General features: G+C 40.3%; 3 protein-coding genes across 4 annotated transcripts in view; all 3 read left to right on the top strand.

Annotated features, from left to right (window-relative positions):
* Nucleotides 1-21: 21 nt before the first annotated feature.
* Nucleotides 22-5,321, top strand: tsnaxip1 (translin-associated factor X interacting protein 1; the record flags this gene model as incomplete). The annotated part of the gene is made up of 9 exons (XM_080504767.1): nucleotides 22-111; nucleotides 312-452; nucleotides 576-669; nucleotides 1,408-1,604; nucleotides 1,792-1,939; nucleotides 2,862-3,028; nucleotides 3,919-4,032; nucleotides 4,864-4,973; nucleotides 5,171-5,321. Exons 2-9 carry the CDS (start codon nucleotides 372-374, stop codon nucleotides 5,319-5,321), a joined length of 1,062 nt encoding a protein of 353 aa, XP_080360893.1. The 5' UTR covers nucleotides 22-111; nucleotides 312-371.
* Nucleotides 5,322-7,984: 2,663 nt separating this feature from the next.
* nutf2 (nuclear transport factor 2) lies at nucleotides 7,985-13,972 on the top strand. The gene is made up of 5 exons (XM_080505255.1): nucleotides 7,985-8,063; nucleotides 10,991-11,112; nucleotides 11,969-12,040; nucleotides 12,229-12,327; nucleotides 13,132-13,972. The coding sequence occupies exons 2-5, from the start codon at nucleotides 11,014-11,016 to the stop codon at nucleotides 13,243-13,245; spliced, it is 384 nt and encodes a 127-aa protein (XP_080361381.1). The 5' UTR covers nucleotides 7,985-8,063; nucleotides 10,991-11,013; the 3' UTR covers nucleotides 13,246-13,972.
* Nucleotides 13,973-15,142: 1,170 nt separating this feature from the next.
* edc4 (enhancer of mRNA decapping 4) overlaps nucleotides 15,143-15,761 on the top strand; it is a 34,639-nt gene continuing 34,020 nt past the window's right edge. For both annotated transcript variants that reach the window (XM_080505395.1, XM_080505396.1), the window contains exon 1: nucleotides 15,143-15,295. In XM_080505395.1, the coding sequence (XP_080361521.1) occupies nucleotides 15,211-15,295 (85 nt within the window). In that variant the 5' untranslated portion in view covers nucleotides 15,143-15,210. The remainder of the gene's footprint in view (nucleotides 15,296-15,761) is intronic.

The following is a 15,761-nucleotide window of genomic DNA, read 5'->3' on the forward strand; positions in this document are numbered from 1 at the left end:
TGATTCGTATTTGACAGTGGTGCACAAAAGTACATTGCCCAGACATCACAGGAGGGACAAGAAGGAATAAATCCTGGTCCTGTGTCTCTCCCAATCAGTGCAGCAAGTAAGGTGAGCTAACACATGGCTCGTCCAACGTAGCACGTTATGTTATTATTCACAACAAACCCATGAGTTGTTAGTAATAACTGAAATGTTTTCACTGTTGTGAAGATGATCCAATAAATCAAAAATAACATGTGTTTCCATCTTTCCCTGTCACTACAAAGTCCTTATCACTGTATGTTATGTTTGTGTAATGAATGGTGTAGTTGTGTTGGACAGGCAGCAGTTACATTCATGCAAGCTCTGGAAGAAAGCCCCAGCTCCTAATGCAGCTGGAGAGCTACGTGAACAAGGAACTTCAAACTATAAGTCCAACTGAGCCAAAACCCCAAGAACTGAAGCTACAGGTGCTCAGTGTTGCAACACTTTATTTTAATTGAGTGTTTTTCGTATCATTTTTAAAGAGCCCTCTAACTATAAAAAAAAAAAAAATGCAAATATAATGTTCTCTAAATGTGCTTTGTTTACAGGTGTACCGCCGTGCCTTTGGTTGCTTCATCACAGCGTTTAAAACCTACCAGCCTCTTCTATCTGTCATCAAAAAGGAATATGAAAACAGTTTAAGTCAGTAAATTATTGAGTACGCTGCCGTGGTCTTGTTAATTTTATGCAATGCATATTTAACATGTACCTACTGTATTTTCTGATCAATCATTGATTTTATATATTCAAAAAACAGCTTCAACTTGTTTACACTATGTTCAGAGGTCACTGAATGGAATGCAGTAAATGCATATTAGAGATACACGGTGTTATTATAGATATTTGGAATATAGTGTACCTGTAGTAAACAATGTTCATTACAGTTTCTTTGATTAATGTATATGCAATGTATACTTAAAATAACAGTTTGACATTGTATAATGCTGTATAATTGGAACATCGTGTGACTTGATGTCATCACGCAGCTTTTGCTAAATAATAATATGTTTTATTTATAGACCAATTTTAATGACATAAAATACAGCTGAAAGTTATGTTTTGAAAAAAATCACACATGCATAGAGACACACACATGTACATGCACACACACTATACGTCTGGGAAATGTTTTGCTTATGACATTATGCAAACTCATAATAGTGACTTGCTCATATTCTTTATCCATTTTTTTCAGAATAGGTTTTGATTCATCAGCTATTTTCACTTTGTCACATCTTTAGGATTATTATAATAGTCATGACATGCAGCAATCATAATGTGATAATGAAAGCGCCACAGTTTCTTTTGTTACAATCCTGTAATTGATTAGTTATTCTACTCAGATGTGTCGTGTCACAATAGTCTTGTACATGTGGTCAGTGCATCAGCAGGAACAAATCCGAGAGCTGGAACCGCTGCGGTCCCATCTGAGGCTGCTGACAGAGGAATGTGACAAGAAGATCCAAGCTCGCTGGAAAGAGGAGCAGGTCGAAGCTGTTGCCTTGAAACGGGAGAAGCAGCAACTGCAGAAGGAGATTGAAGCCATGAGGGCGAAAGAAAAGGCTGCGCAGATAGTGGTACATACTTGGAAAGTCACTGTCAACAATGTCTATTTACTCACAGATCAAACCCTGTGTATTTAACTTGCATGTAAAGTAGTTTATCTCCTTTTGTAATGTAGTGCACGTCTTTGAGAAATTGACTTCTGGTCAGGAGTCTGTTCCTGCTTTGGCAGTCAGCTGAGTAAGTGCTGTTCCTCTGAAGGTGGACCATCTGCAGTCAGAGTTGTCCAGCGTCTACCTGCAGTACCGTGAGGAGCGAGATGCCCGCAAGTTGTTGATCTGGCAGCTCAATGACCTGACGAGAAGTCCAGGGAAGAAAGAGTTGGAAGATCCTGCTGTTAAAGATACAGGTACATCAGTCAACGTTTGGCAATTTTGCACTTTAGGTTTCCCATTTTGCGTTCTATTTTTTTCTTATACCTGTAAAAACATCTGCTTGTCTAAGTAATTAAAACCACAATTCAAAAAATTCAGTAAAAAATAAATAGTAATAGTAAAATTCTGCATGTATGTATGTATGTATGTATGTATGTGTGTATGTATGTATGTACACAAAGCCATAAATATGTATGCTAATGTATGTTTCTCAAATAAATATCATGCAGCCATCTTCTACACCACTTAATCATTTGAATCTTTTAATATATCTGTTAATATCATCCAGATGTTGGTTTTGCTGGATTATTCTGTTTGGAACTAAATATGTTTGAAGTCAATGACAACATTCATTAAAATACGATGTGTTGTGGTTTTGGTTGGGAATTTACCAACAGTGCAGATATGGGATGAGAACAAGTTCCGTTTATGGAAAAGAGAATTTGAAAAAATATTTTACATGTACATTTTACTCTATTGGCACATGTACAGTCAGTCATGTACAGTTTGGGTGAAAGGTGTTCCTTGTTGCAAAAAATAATTTGAAAGTGTTGACAGCAGTCTGATAAAAAAAAAAAGTAGCTGTTAGGAACTGTAGATAAAGACCTCAAGCAGTTTTAAACTCAAAGATTAACAATTTATTCATTCAGCATCACTATTTCCCTGCAGGAATCATACGTATTCATCACTGATTTTACATTTTAAGAGAAAATATCTGATGCCCAATTGCATTAGGACAATTTTTCAGACTGCAAAGAAATTGTAAATCAGGCTTGTGTACATTTAAAAGGTGTACAATTTTCTTTGTATTTTTCCCCCCCAATTTGTTAAGATTCAGATTACAGAAAGATCAAAAGCATAACATAAGTCGATCATTTGTCTCCCTGATGAATAAAGAATATTGTGGCGACTCGGTGCAGCTTCAGCTGGCTCTTAAAGTGTGTCGAAAAGACCTGAGCAGAGCCCAGGAGGAGCTCACCAGGATGAAGGCGGAGTACTGGGATGTGGTACCACGACGCGACTGGGACACGCTTGCGAAAACTCACAAGCACATCCAGCTGCAGGTAACTCACACAGCAGACCTGGACCTCCATCCTAACTCTGTGCAGATCATGCCAACCTCATCTGTTAGGAGAGACATCCACAACCTGCATCGTCACAAAGGCTAATTTTTCCTCATTTTCCACTCAGTAGAGTTCCTCTGGAGCATGTAAACATATCGAACCTTCAAAATGGAAAAAACACAGCTTGTTATAAATTTCACAATATATATACTTTTGTCAGAGTAAGAAAATGTAGCTAATTGTGAGTTTAAAAAAAAATATTTGAACCATTATTAAAACCAGTCAACACTTTATTACAGACTGTAACTGTTTAGCCAATTCAAGATTGTTTTTTGCTGTTGTTGTTTTTTGTTGTTGTTGTTGTTTTTTATACTGGTTTTACGATTTCTTGGCTATTTTTAGTGGTTTTAGCAATTGTAGCTGTTTTATTTTTTTTTTTTTTTTAGCTATTTTAAAATTTAAGCCATTTCAGACATTATAAAAGTATAAACCCTTTTTAATCACTTTAGTAGTTTAAACCTTTTAAGTTGTCGTAGAAGTTTTACCCATTGAAGCTATTCCATCCTTTTTCATTTAATTCCAGACACTTTTCCATTGAGGTCATTTTTATCCACTTTTGAAATTTTTTTTCAAAAAGTTTTGCAGACTTCGAACCACCAAACTGTCAACATTTCCGTGTCACAATCGTCAACTGGAGCTGCTAGATTAGAGTCCATTTGAAAGACTATTCCCTGTGCCTCAAAATTGCAATAAGTTAATTTTGTGAAGAATGGTAAAAATGTTCACTTTGTAATGAGCTAGTGATCCCTGACATATTTAAAGTACGGTTATGCATCATTCATGGCTTATTATATGTGCAGGTTTCACGTGTGTGATTCTTTACTGTCCAGTTGAAAACACTTCAGGGTGATTTTGATCAGCTGAAGTGTGAGTATGACGCGCTGCTGGAGCTCCAGAGAAGAAGCACCACACAGGCCAGGACAAACGTTTCCACCGCTGTGCAGGTATGACGTTATATGTGAATGCCTTATGGGGCGACCTTAGTTCCAGTTGGTAGAGCTGGTCGTCTGTCGGTCCAAAACGTGATGGTTCAATCCCTCATCTCAGTCTGTCTTTATCCTATGTCAGTCTTTGAGCAACACATTTTTCCAAACTGATGGACGATGTGCCTTGCATGGCACCTGCGTCTATTGGTGTGTGTGTGTGTGTGTGTGTGTGTGTGTGCGTGTGTGTGTGTGTGTGTGTGTGTGTGTATAAATGGGTGAATATGATCAACAAAGTAAAACTCTTTTTTTTTCACTGTACTGACTAACATTTGTAAGAATATTAGGCTGTTGAATGTCACACTCTCCATTATCAAACCAATTTCAGAGTTTATAGCGATAAAACTTTTGAACTTTAATGAGATTTTTTTTTTCCTACATTTTTGCAAAGGGGATACGTTGATGTATACGGTATAACTGTAAATCCTATGGCAGATTTATTGTAACACAATGTACGTCATCAACTATTTTGTGAAAGTACGTTCCTTGTTTATTTTAAAGCAAGTTAGAGATATCCAAAGCAAAACACAGCAGTGTTTGTGATTATGAGAACTTTAAAGTGTAGTTTTCATGTGAAGAAAAATAACTCTTAAAAGCCAACCCCAGCTTGACCTCAATGTTGATCTCAATGACCTCAATGTATAAAACTTTTTAACCACGTACCCAGTGACTATTACCAACTTAATATTGTGAGTTTGAAATAAATGGACAGTCATGCGTACTGTATGAGGATGATCAGCAGTTAAAGACAGTTGAACTTTTCCTTTAACAAGCTTTTTTGTTGTTTCCCAGACAGATGAGAGTTCATCTCGAGGACAAAGCCAGAGCCAGTCCGACCATATTGAGGAGCCAATCAACTCTGACGTCCCTGAGAACGAGGCGCTTCCTTCACAGGAGTCTAGGTGATATAAATAGACACACTGCTGTAGTTGTGTCAGTTTTATTTATACAACGTAAAGACAAAAAAACTCTCTCATAGAACCTGAAACTAATGTACAATATCGACCTCCTTCTGTATGACTTTTTAGACTAAAAACATTCAGATGACTCAGTTTTTGTGTCACATGACCGTCTGGCGTAAATGTGTGTGTATGTACAGGGAGGCCCTGAGGACAGCGGAGTCAGATGAGGAGATGGATGCACACATGGCCTCGGCTCACAGTGAAGCAGGCAGCAGCAGTGATGCCTCAACCTCTCAGAGACGCCGACGTTCAGCTGGAAGCAGCTTGGGTCTCAAGTCTGACACCTGATGTAAAGTCGCAAAATGTGATAAATATGTGGCCATTTTACCATGTTTGCTTCCTCAGCTGCTAGATGTTGAATTAAACATTGAGAATCCGTGACCACCAGGCTTGTCAGTTTAATGAAATAATGGGACATATTTTTATTGTTATGTATATATGGTTCTATATTTGTATAGAAATGTCTTTCTTTTTTTTCTTTTCTTTACTTTATCATTTGCGATAACAGAGACATTCAAATTAGTGGTTGCCCTACATCCAGACTACTTGGAGAAAAGCTGTGCATGCAAAGGGAGAACATGCAAACAGGAAGGTCTCCAGGCCCAGATTCAAACTGGAGATGATGTTGCAATGAGGCATTAGATCCACCCACCACACGGGGCAGTTCTTTGAAACCGATCAAGCGGTAAAATGCAGCGCGTATTTATGACATGGCAGAGGATGAGTGTCAGGTGTCTCAAACATAAACAGTAAGACCACAAAATGTTATTCCAGGTCACAAAAAAAATGTGTTTGGTACATAATGGACCGGATAAACCACAGACACACCGGGAGAACGTGTAAACTCCCATACACATTACAAGGCGAAACAGGAAAGCACGACAAAAACTGTCGCTTCACATGACACAGGACTTCTGCAGCCTTTAGCACTAGTTTCCCAAACACCCTCATGGTATGGCTAAGATGCTGATGCCATTTTGCTTTTTTTTTTTTTTTTTCATACTGTTTAAGGTCACAGCATGGTCAGGATCGAACCTTTCTGTGGGCTGGTTTTGCCCCACTGACCTCATGTAACCTCTGTTACATGAAGAAAGTAAAGATACCAGCCAGCCTCAGAGTGCTTGTCGTCCCACAACCTGCAGAATGAGATTATTGGATGTGCGACATATGATAAAGTGGCCCCCTCAGATAAGCTCTTTTTAGATGTGCACTGTGGCTTGAGATCCTCGATTTTACAGTTGTTTTTGAGGCTGTGTGTGACACAGTCCCTCAGTTTATATTTGCTGCACATTTTCCAGTGACTGCACATGAACAAAGACATCATGTTAACACAGTCTTGGATTCCACTGTGGTGATCATGACGCCTTCAGGTGCCTTGATTTGAGTTGGATAAAGTAAGGTTCAAACATAGTGATGGAAAAATAGAGCCGAACTAGTCTTTCCCATAGTTTTTCATAGGACACATATTTCACGTGAGGCATAGCTGGATGCTAATTAGCTCATTAACACATTATTTTTAAATTAATTAGGAACATGGTACATACTTAACAGTTGATTGTAATCAGGTACCAAATCGTGGAGTGACCGCCTGTGACTATGAAGTGTTCAGCATCTTTTTGTGAAAAGGTCCAACTGCAAGCGAATGAGAAATGAAATGAGACTTCAGTCTTATTGCCATGGATACAACCAAGGCCAGTATACAGACTCCCGCTCTCAGTCTCAACAATACTGGCTGCTTTTGAAAGATATGTGCAGCATCTCTTCATTTTCATTCATTTTCTGCACCTTTTCTCTGAGTTTGAAGACCAGAAACTCGAGCCTATACAGCGATCGTGCATTTGCTTTCATATGGTAGGCAGCACGTGGTCCAGTTGTTATTCATACGACATATTTATGTCAGATAAAATATGTCTATAATGGCCAACACTTCTTGGCATCGTCTAATTTTGTCAAAAGTCATCTTTTTTCGCAAAAATATAGCATATTATTGTCTCAAGTACACATTGAGCAACTGACTTGTGGTTTTATATTACACCCAGTAACCAGCAATGTGATTGGTCAATTGATACCACGATTGGTTTCTAATTCTCTTACACGTGGGAATTCTATGAACTTATGATCCATCTAACTTGTCATTTCCAAAATGTTGACACATGTTTGATTCATTCATGTTTTTCATTGAAGAATGAAATATTCTGTGCTGTGAAAATGTTGATTTTGACATGTATTGACAATCACATTTCTTTCCCTACCAATTTAAATGACTTATATGACTGTTACATACTGTGGCCTTGGGATTGAGCTATAGGAGGCCTGCAGATAACAAACAAGATACAAAATTCAATTAAAAACTAGTAAGAGAATAATAGAAACTATCTCACAGTTCAGACTCTTCAGGTGCTCTGTTTAGGGGTGCAGGTAGAAGCAAATATGGAATAATGAGATATGCCAGAATAAAAATGTAATAATTTTAAATTTTACTATGTGCAAGACTGTACGGGTGGAAGAATGGAATTGACAGCCAAAACACCATAAAGGACAATTTACAAGGAATAGGCATAGAGTCTGGTGTCCCCAGGAAGGAAGAATCTCCTGTGGTGGTCTGGACTGCATTTTGGTGGAATTTTTTAAAGAAATGTGTCATTGTGTGTTTATTATACAGCCCATTTATTGTTGGAGGATTGTGCTTATACATGTTTGATTTCATACGGGTAAACATCCTTGTCAGTTTTTATCAGTGGAGTTAATAAAAACCCAACAACCTGAAATGTTTTGCTTCAATACACTTATTTTATTCAGTTGATGAATCAAAGTAAAAAAAAATTACTTTTCTCATAAAATATAAGAGAAAATAACTTCTACCAGCTCATTTGCGTCACTTTTAGTCCTTCGAAATAAACGGACTAATTTGACACCTAAAACGACATTACCCACAATCCACCGGGCCTGCAACGGCTTTACGTGCGTGCTGACGCAGCGACCAGACACCGCACTGGGCGATCGTGCAGCCGGCCTCGGCGTTAGTGAGAGGTAAGTTTTCATTACTTGTTTTTAGGGAGCCCCGACTCTAAATAGTGAATGGAAACATACACCGAAACAAAAAGCGACACTTTGGGCTCACATTTGGCCCGGTCCAACTTGGTATAAGTATTTAAATGAGCTGCTCCCGCCCGGCTCGGAGCTAACGTCGGGCACGCCTATGTAGGGTAGCCGCTCCGGGGTTCACGAGCTGCCGTGCGCGGGCCCACAGGAGGCTTCCACTCTTGGAGGAGACGGGGTATTTTTAGCCGTCTGCGAGCAGGCCAACTTCACCTGTAATTTATCTGACGTGTTACACTTGCTGGCGGGGAGGCTGCTTCTCTTTCTGGACTGTCTTGGGTTAAGTAAGCACGACCGCCGCGCTCAGGCTAGCGGCGGCAGCTAGTTAGCTCACGATAACTAGCTTAAAACAAGCGCCGAGCAGCATGAATACTCGCCACGAGCACGAGTTTATGTCGCCCCGGTCAACGGTTGCTACCACTCACACGGGGCCGCAGCTGCCCTTTTCCCCGTCGGTTGCTGCGGGTCTGTGCTTTGGTCGTGCCTGCTAAGCACAGAGAGAGAGAGAGAGAGTCCAGATTGTTCCAGCGATCATGTATCGTAATGTGGGAGCACATGACTCGTGCTGTCAGTGTCATAGTGGACAAGTCACGTCGTGCTCAGCCAAAACACGCCCAGGAGAAATGTATTTTAGTACATGTCCCGTTCTGAGGTCAGGGCTTTTGTTTTTAGATCACAACACATAGATCCACAAGAGAGAGAATGTTGTGACAACATTGGTCTTCTTTATTTGTAAACACATTCTTTTATCTATAATTTTATTTGAGATTATTACTTGGGAGCTGTTTCTGTCCATATGTAGTGTTGCAGAGAAACATCCAAATTTAATTGCTTTAACCTGGCCCATACGATCAATAAAATATTATCTAAAATTGTCCATTACAATCCGCTTTTTTTTCTCACTTAAAATTGGAAAGGTTGACTTCAGATAGTGTTTAAGGCCGATTTTGACACGGAAGTGTGGATCAGTAGGAATGAGATGTTGTATAAACTTGGCAGAGGACAGGAATGTTTGGAGGAAAGCCCTAATATTGTTTAATACACATACTCACTCTTTTGAACTCAGATTTTACATTGTCATTTGTAGTTTCCTCCATAATTTCCGTACAATACACTTCACTGTGAGGAATTTCCTTTTGGACAGGCGCATGTGCAGGAAAAAAAATGCAACACTGCTTTTTGTATATAATCACAACAATAATTTCACACTTATTTCAAATGACTATTGTTTCAAACCGTATTCCCTTTCCACAGAAGCATTAAGGGGCCTTTCGCATTTGGATAGTCCGGGATTTGATTCATTTCATGTTCATTTAGTTCAGGTGGCCTTAGCATTGACTTTTGAGACCTGACCAAACCACTTGGAACATGTCATGCAACAGTTGGTGGTTTGGGGGCGCTGTTGCCTGAAACAAAAACTGACCAGAGACTAAGTACAGATGAAACCATTTGATTAGTCCGCACAGAAAATTGAAAGTCCTGCCGCTTTAGCCCATGATGGCTCGGCTAGTTGGCTTGTGGCTAATGGGAAACCACAAACAACTGCGATATACAGTCTTCAGACCAGATATCAATGAGCGCCTTTCTCAATACTTCTTCCTCGTTACTTCTACTTACTCCACGTCTGCTTGCAAGATATTTTCCAACTTTATCTTGCTGCATCTCATTGTGATTCGCATGGTTAGCTTTATTTGTTTAATAACCAGATTGCATTGTGCACTATGTCATGTCTTCTCACCCTGCCCGCTAGACATGTCGAAGTGTGAATTGGCATTTCAAGAGGGCCAGAGATCACTTGTTTGGTCCGGTTCGCTGTTCGTGGGAGATTTCACATCGCCCAAACAAAGTGGTTTTTCCCTGAAGAGAACTTTGGTCTGAATCAAACAAGGGGATATGAACACGTTCTAATAGTGCACCGAGTGATGTCTGTGGAACACTGATCCACACCATCTTCTGGATCACATGTGGAGATACGTTTCTCATGTAAAGGGTTTTGAATGTGTTTTATGGGTGTTGCTCTGAAACATACCAGTAAATGTTTCACATTGTGTAAAGTGCGATTGGCATTTACCATTTTATTGCTCGACTTCATTGCAGCCCGCCGGCCTGTGTGTGTATCCAGAGTCAATGAGCAACAGGCAAAGAAAATAGTGTTAACCATTCAATAAAGTCAGCATTGCAAAGTGATAAAGTGTTAACCTGCCCAGCCCTTATAAATAAATAGATAAATAAATGTTAAATGACTCAACAAATCATGGATTTTGTTTCTGGGAATGGGCTGAAAACTTAAATACCCCTGTGCTTCCTCTTCCTCTTCTGTCAAATCACTCACACTGAGATGATTGGATGGGATCTTCTAATATTTAATTACATATTTCTACTGTATATGCTGTGCTGATCTTTTTGAAGAGGTTTACCTCCCAGAGTGAGAAGCTTTATTCTGAAGCAAGATTAAGCAACTTGGATCTTGATGGAGACCACAAAAAGTCTGATCGTCTCTTCCTTAAATGTAAAGTTCACCTATTATGTAACCACGTCTTGGAGCAGGATTTACTAATTTGGCTGCATTTCAACATGCAAGCGACACACCGCAAACTTCATGTTGTGCCCAAAGTACGTATATTAGATTCATGTCATACAGTGTGTCCAGCTGGGAACTTAAAAGATCGTGAGAATTGCACAGTGTGTAGTGGGCATTACAGTCAGCAGCTGAACACACTAACTGTACCGAGTTCATTTTAAATGCTGTACATTAGTTTTTTTCTTTCTTTATCGCTGCTAGTTTTAGTGATACTAGCAGTGATGAGCGTGTGAAGTTGGAGTGATAATTGAACCTATTTCCCCCCCGTCCTGCCCAGAGTGTGTTGCAGGGTGATTCAGGATGGTGGACCAGCCTCCGTGGGAGCAGATAGGATCCAGCTTCGTACAGCACTACTACCAGATGTTTGATTCTGACAGATCACTACTTGGATCCATATATGTAAGTGTGGCACCTCATCAATGGGGGAGGGATTATTTGTTTCTAGAGGGAGCCAAGAGAAAATCTTGTCATTTTACAGGGAGAGACAACTCAATTGAGTTTGTATGACTTCTGCGAGGGCAACTGCAGAAGTGTTTATCATCTCCACATTGGGGAAAAAAAAAAATCTCAATAGATTTCCATAAAGGATTGTTAACCTTAATCCACTGATTTCCTCCAGCCTGCTTATTATTATATTTATGTTGTGTGCATAAATACCTCATAAAAGATTAACAAGCAGAATTGTGTGCAAAATGAAGACAATATCACACAAACTTTATTTAAAACGATTCATTCATTTTTCAACATTTTTAAATGTTTTTAAGATAAATGCATCATGAATGCTCTGACTTCATTTTATGCAATTCTTCAAAGCACCAGCAGCAATTTTATCATCTCCTTGTTTGGATTATTTAATCAGAATTATTTTTCAACCCTCAATTTTATATTGTGTGTAAAAAGAATAGAAGGCATGCAGAAGTCTTTGGCCGGTTCAAAACAAAAATATTCTGATATTTTGTCATGGCTGACAGTGTGTGGTGTTTTGTGGTGCAGTGAGAAATGTAGGAGGTGTTTTTCTTAATCGTGCAGTCTCAAAGCATGAAGAACAATGACAACCATCATCTAAAACAGCAGTTTCTGGAAGATTTTGAAACCGCATTCTCCTTCTGCTTCCCTGCACACACGTTTACTTAAAATACTGTAGATTCTGTAGCTTTCCTTCAAACGCTCAGTTTCAGTAGCTATGTAATGTGGTTTTCATCTGCAGACAGCTTCACCTTCATCCTCTCATCTCTCTTTCCTTCTCTCCATGCAGATCGATGCATCATGCCTTACGTGGGAGGGTCAGCAGTTCCAGGGGAAAAGGGCGATTGTCGACAAACTCACTGTGAGTTGCTCTTGCGAGTCGTTTTGATGTCACAGGTGGTTCAAGTCCTCGGGCTCGTGCAGCCAAAGGAAAAGCCGGTCGTGTTTCTGTATCGATTCGAAGATATTCAGCAGCGTCCTTGTTAAATTGATTGATTTTTCTAAATCTGCTGTGCCTTCTTGTAAATGGTTTTCTTTTGTGTTTCCCAGAGTCTCCCCTTCACAAAAATAGCGCATAGTATAACGGCGCAGGACCACCAGCCGACTCCAGACAGCTGCATCATGAGTATGGTCGTAGGACAGCTAAAAGTGAGCACCGCCATCGTCCTCCATTCATTTCAAGGGCACTATAGCACCCTGGTCGTCTCCAAGGCTAAGAACTACTCTAAATTAATTTCAGTGTTCCACAAAGGTAAAAATGTGTGTGACAAAAAAGTTGTCTTTTAGTTCCGTGTTTCATACTGTATAAAAGTGTCACACACGTTTGCTAAACACTGCGTGCTAACTTGGTTATATAACTAGATTTGAATTAGGTCTATCTATATTAACTAAAACTGTAAAAGTAATTCAACTTCAGCATGAGACATTATGATCACTGAATTCAAACATTGACTTAAATCTTATGAATACATCTATCACAATAATTCATTACAATTAAAAAGAAACTAGTTCAAAATAAACAAGTGAACTTAAAATACACCACAAATGGATGATCAAAAGCAGACTTGGTCTTAATGAATGATGGACAATTTGAAGAATGAAAATAAAAAAACTGTTGCTAATATTTATTATCTAGTGTTACCAACTATGTGGTGATCATTTTCAAAACAATTTTTGAACAAAAAATGTCAAAAATCAATAATCCAGCCCCTAAATTGAATTTTCTGGTAACATTTAATCAAGAAACGGAATATTTCAATACTAACGTGAATTGATGACAGTGCAGATTAATAGATGCACAAAATATCTCATTTGCATAACAAAATGTTCAACTATACTCCGATCATTATGGTGAAACCATTTTAAAAACATTTCTAGAAAGTGAGCCAAAAAGAATGTGTTGTTTTTGCTTCCAGTGTTGTCCTGACGGGTTGCATGTGTGCTTGTGTGCAGGCGGATGAAGACCCCGTCATGGGCTTCCACCAGAGTTTCGTCCTGAAGAACATTAACGATGCGTGGGTGTGCACCAATGACATGTTCAGGCTGGCTCTTCACAACTTTGGCTAAGCAGGCCCCCTGTGCTCTGGTGGGCAGGGGCGGGGCCAAAGTGAAGGGGCGCTGTGTGATGAAGCATGGAGGAGGGGAGGGAGTGAGAGAGGGAGTGAGGGAGGAGGAGGAGGAGGAGAGAGCAGTCCTTCCTCCCTCCTGCCATCTCATCGGCACCTGTCTGACAGAACGAGCAAACACCGGATTCTAGCTGTCGATCACCGACCCTCATCCAGGTGGGTTCACCAGGCCAGCCCAGCCAGTAGAGCTGTCATGGGCCGACCAATCAGACCCCCCTGTCTGCCACGTCACTGGGAGTCCCCTCATTTCAGCATCTGCACTCAAGCCACCTGAAGGACAAACAGCTGCTCGACGCCATTAACCCGCTCCGCTTGCCCCTCGTTTCTTCTCTAACCCCGTTCTGTTAGCACTGCTGTTGACTGGTCTGTAGATCCACCCCCCCCCCCCCCCCCCGCCCCCTTTTGTTCTTTAGAGCGTTTACTTTAACTCCTCTGGCTTTAGATCAAGTTTTATCCACCCCGATGCTAACTTTGTCACGATTCGCTCTTACACAGCAGGTTTCGCTCCTGCAAACCAAAAAAATCGTGGAGGACATAAAGTTTCAGCTTTGCTGTGTTATTTGTTCTGATCTTGCATTTCCTGTCTGTCTCTGCTTCTCTTTCAACATGTCTGACAGTTAAAATGGACTACAGCCACGATACACAATAAAACCTGGACTTTTCTTAAAGGTGTGGCCTTGTTTAATCTGTTCCCAATGCTTTCAGAGTTACTCTTATTATTTCATGCACTGGCACAATTAATACCAGAATGGAATTCTTTCTTCTTTGATTCAAGGTTACTGGTGATAAATTCAAAGGCCTTGTTACGATAAAGTCAGCAGCCTCTCCCTGTTTTAACTTCAAAATGAACTTAATATCTCAAATGCCAAACTTCTAAAATTTAAAAATTAAGAGCCATTATCTGTTGGGCTTTATCCAACTTCACAATCACAAGGTGCTTTAACACTGGACAACAGCTAATATCAAATATTTTAAAATGTGATGAGAAAAGCTACCCTGTTTCTGTTCAGGCGACAAAAAAAAAAAGCAAAATACGACTTTCTAAAAATTTTTTTTGAAAACTAGTTAAATGTGCACACTTGCGTCTGCAGTTTTTTATACTTTGTGTTTAAGTAAATTGCATCAGTGAGATGAAGTGGCATTAAGGAAAAGCTGCAAAATGAGGAAAACGGAAGCAGCATCCAGGTTATTGGAGTGTCATCAACCAGATGGAAAGCAGCAGATTGAAAATAGTAATGTTCAGTATCATGTAAAAACGATATAGTTGAAAACGTCTGTCTTCAGGATTTCTGTTCTCCTGATGTGTGATTTCTGTGATCGCTTTTCTGGTCCGATTCTTATAAGTAAAGCATAAGGAGTTCAAGGTATTTACTTCAGTTTATAGCTACTGAAAAGACACCAAGTATACAATAAACAATTCTTTATCGTCCTTTCACCCCCTTTGAACCCTTGTTAGGATGGATTATAGATAAATGAAAACATCAAGGGCTGGCATTTTACAATAGGAAAATACAATATTTAGGTTTTGCTACAATAATACAGAAATCAATTGATGCTCATAGGTTTAATGCCAAACTAAGGGCCATCCAAACCATCCAAGCTCGGGGATTTCTCACAAAATCACATATGCGAGAATTTAAAATAATGTGAGCTCTTTCGTCCACAACAGAAATTCAGTTCTCAATGAACGTGCGTTCCATCCCGTGTTGTGAGCTGCAGGGGGTGCTGTTACGCCATGCGTGCTGCGTGTGGAAGGCGGAGATTTGGTGGTAGGAACCAATGACCCGACTCACTGACGAGTCGGACTCGAATCGGCGCGGACGGTTGCTCCTGGTGAACAACAGAAACAGCAGAAATCATTTTCTCCCCCCCAAAATCGACCCGGCCTCCCCCTTTTCCCTCACCCATGGCGTCCTCCAACATAGATATCGAGGGTGCGACCCAGCACCTACGGGACATCCTGAAACTTGACCGCCCGGGGAACAGCGCCGGTAAGTATTACCGGGAGTGAGAAGCGGCTGCGTTGCTTTAGGCCGCGGGATGCTAACATGCTAATGGGATGCTAACTAGCCGATTAGCCCGCTGGCTTGAGTTGGTTTAATGCATCGCGGCTGCAAAGTGCGAACGAGAGCAAAGTCGGCCCCTCAGCATCCACACCGCCCGCAAAGGAAACGTCTCCAAACCCAGCGGGTGTATCCTAATTCCCGTTAATTGAGAAAGTGCTTGTCTCGCGCCTCAACTTGGTTATCCTTAAAGTTAGCTTGGGGCTAGCTGACGTCTCGGGTCTGGTGTAGAAATGCTGCCTGGTGAGTAAAACCTAAAAAAATGCTATTCTTGCGGAACCGTCAGTGTCGTACTTGTTTACGTGGTTTCCTAGAAGTGCGCTTTGTTACTTCTTTGAAATGTGAGTAAGGGTTTTATTCCGAAAACGTTAGCTTGAGCCTCCACAAACTGCGT

This window comes from Blennius ocellaris, assembly GCF_963422515.1.
Source record: "Blennius ocellaris genome assembly, chromosome: 11".
Lineage (NCBI taxonomy): Eukaryota > Metazoa > Chordata > Actinopteri > Blenniiformes > Blenniidae > Blennius > Blennius ocellaris.

Bases quoted from the DNA above. Each gene is read 5' to 3' on its own strand.
- nutf2 (XM_080505255.1), top strand. From the start codon at position 11,014: ATGGTGGACCAGCCTCCGTGGGAGCAGATAGGATCCAGCTTCGTACAG. The intron at 12,041-12,228 runs GTGAGTTGCTCT...TGTGTTTCCCAG, and splicing joins CGATTGTCGACAAACTCACT to AGTCTCCCCTTCACAAAAAT. The intron at 12,328-13,131 runs GTGAGCACCGCC...GCTTGTGTGCAG, and splicing joins TGGTCGTAGGACAGCTAAAA to GCGGATGAAGACCCCGTCAT.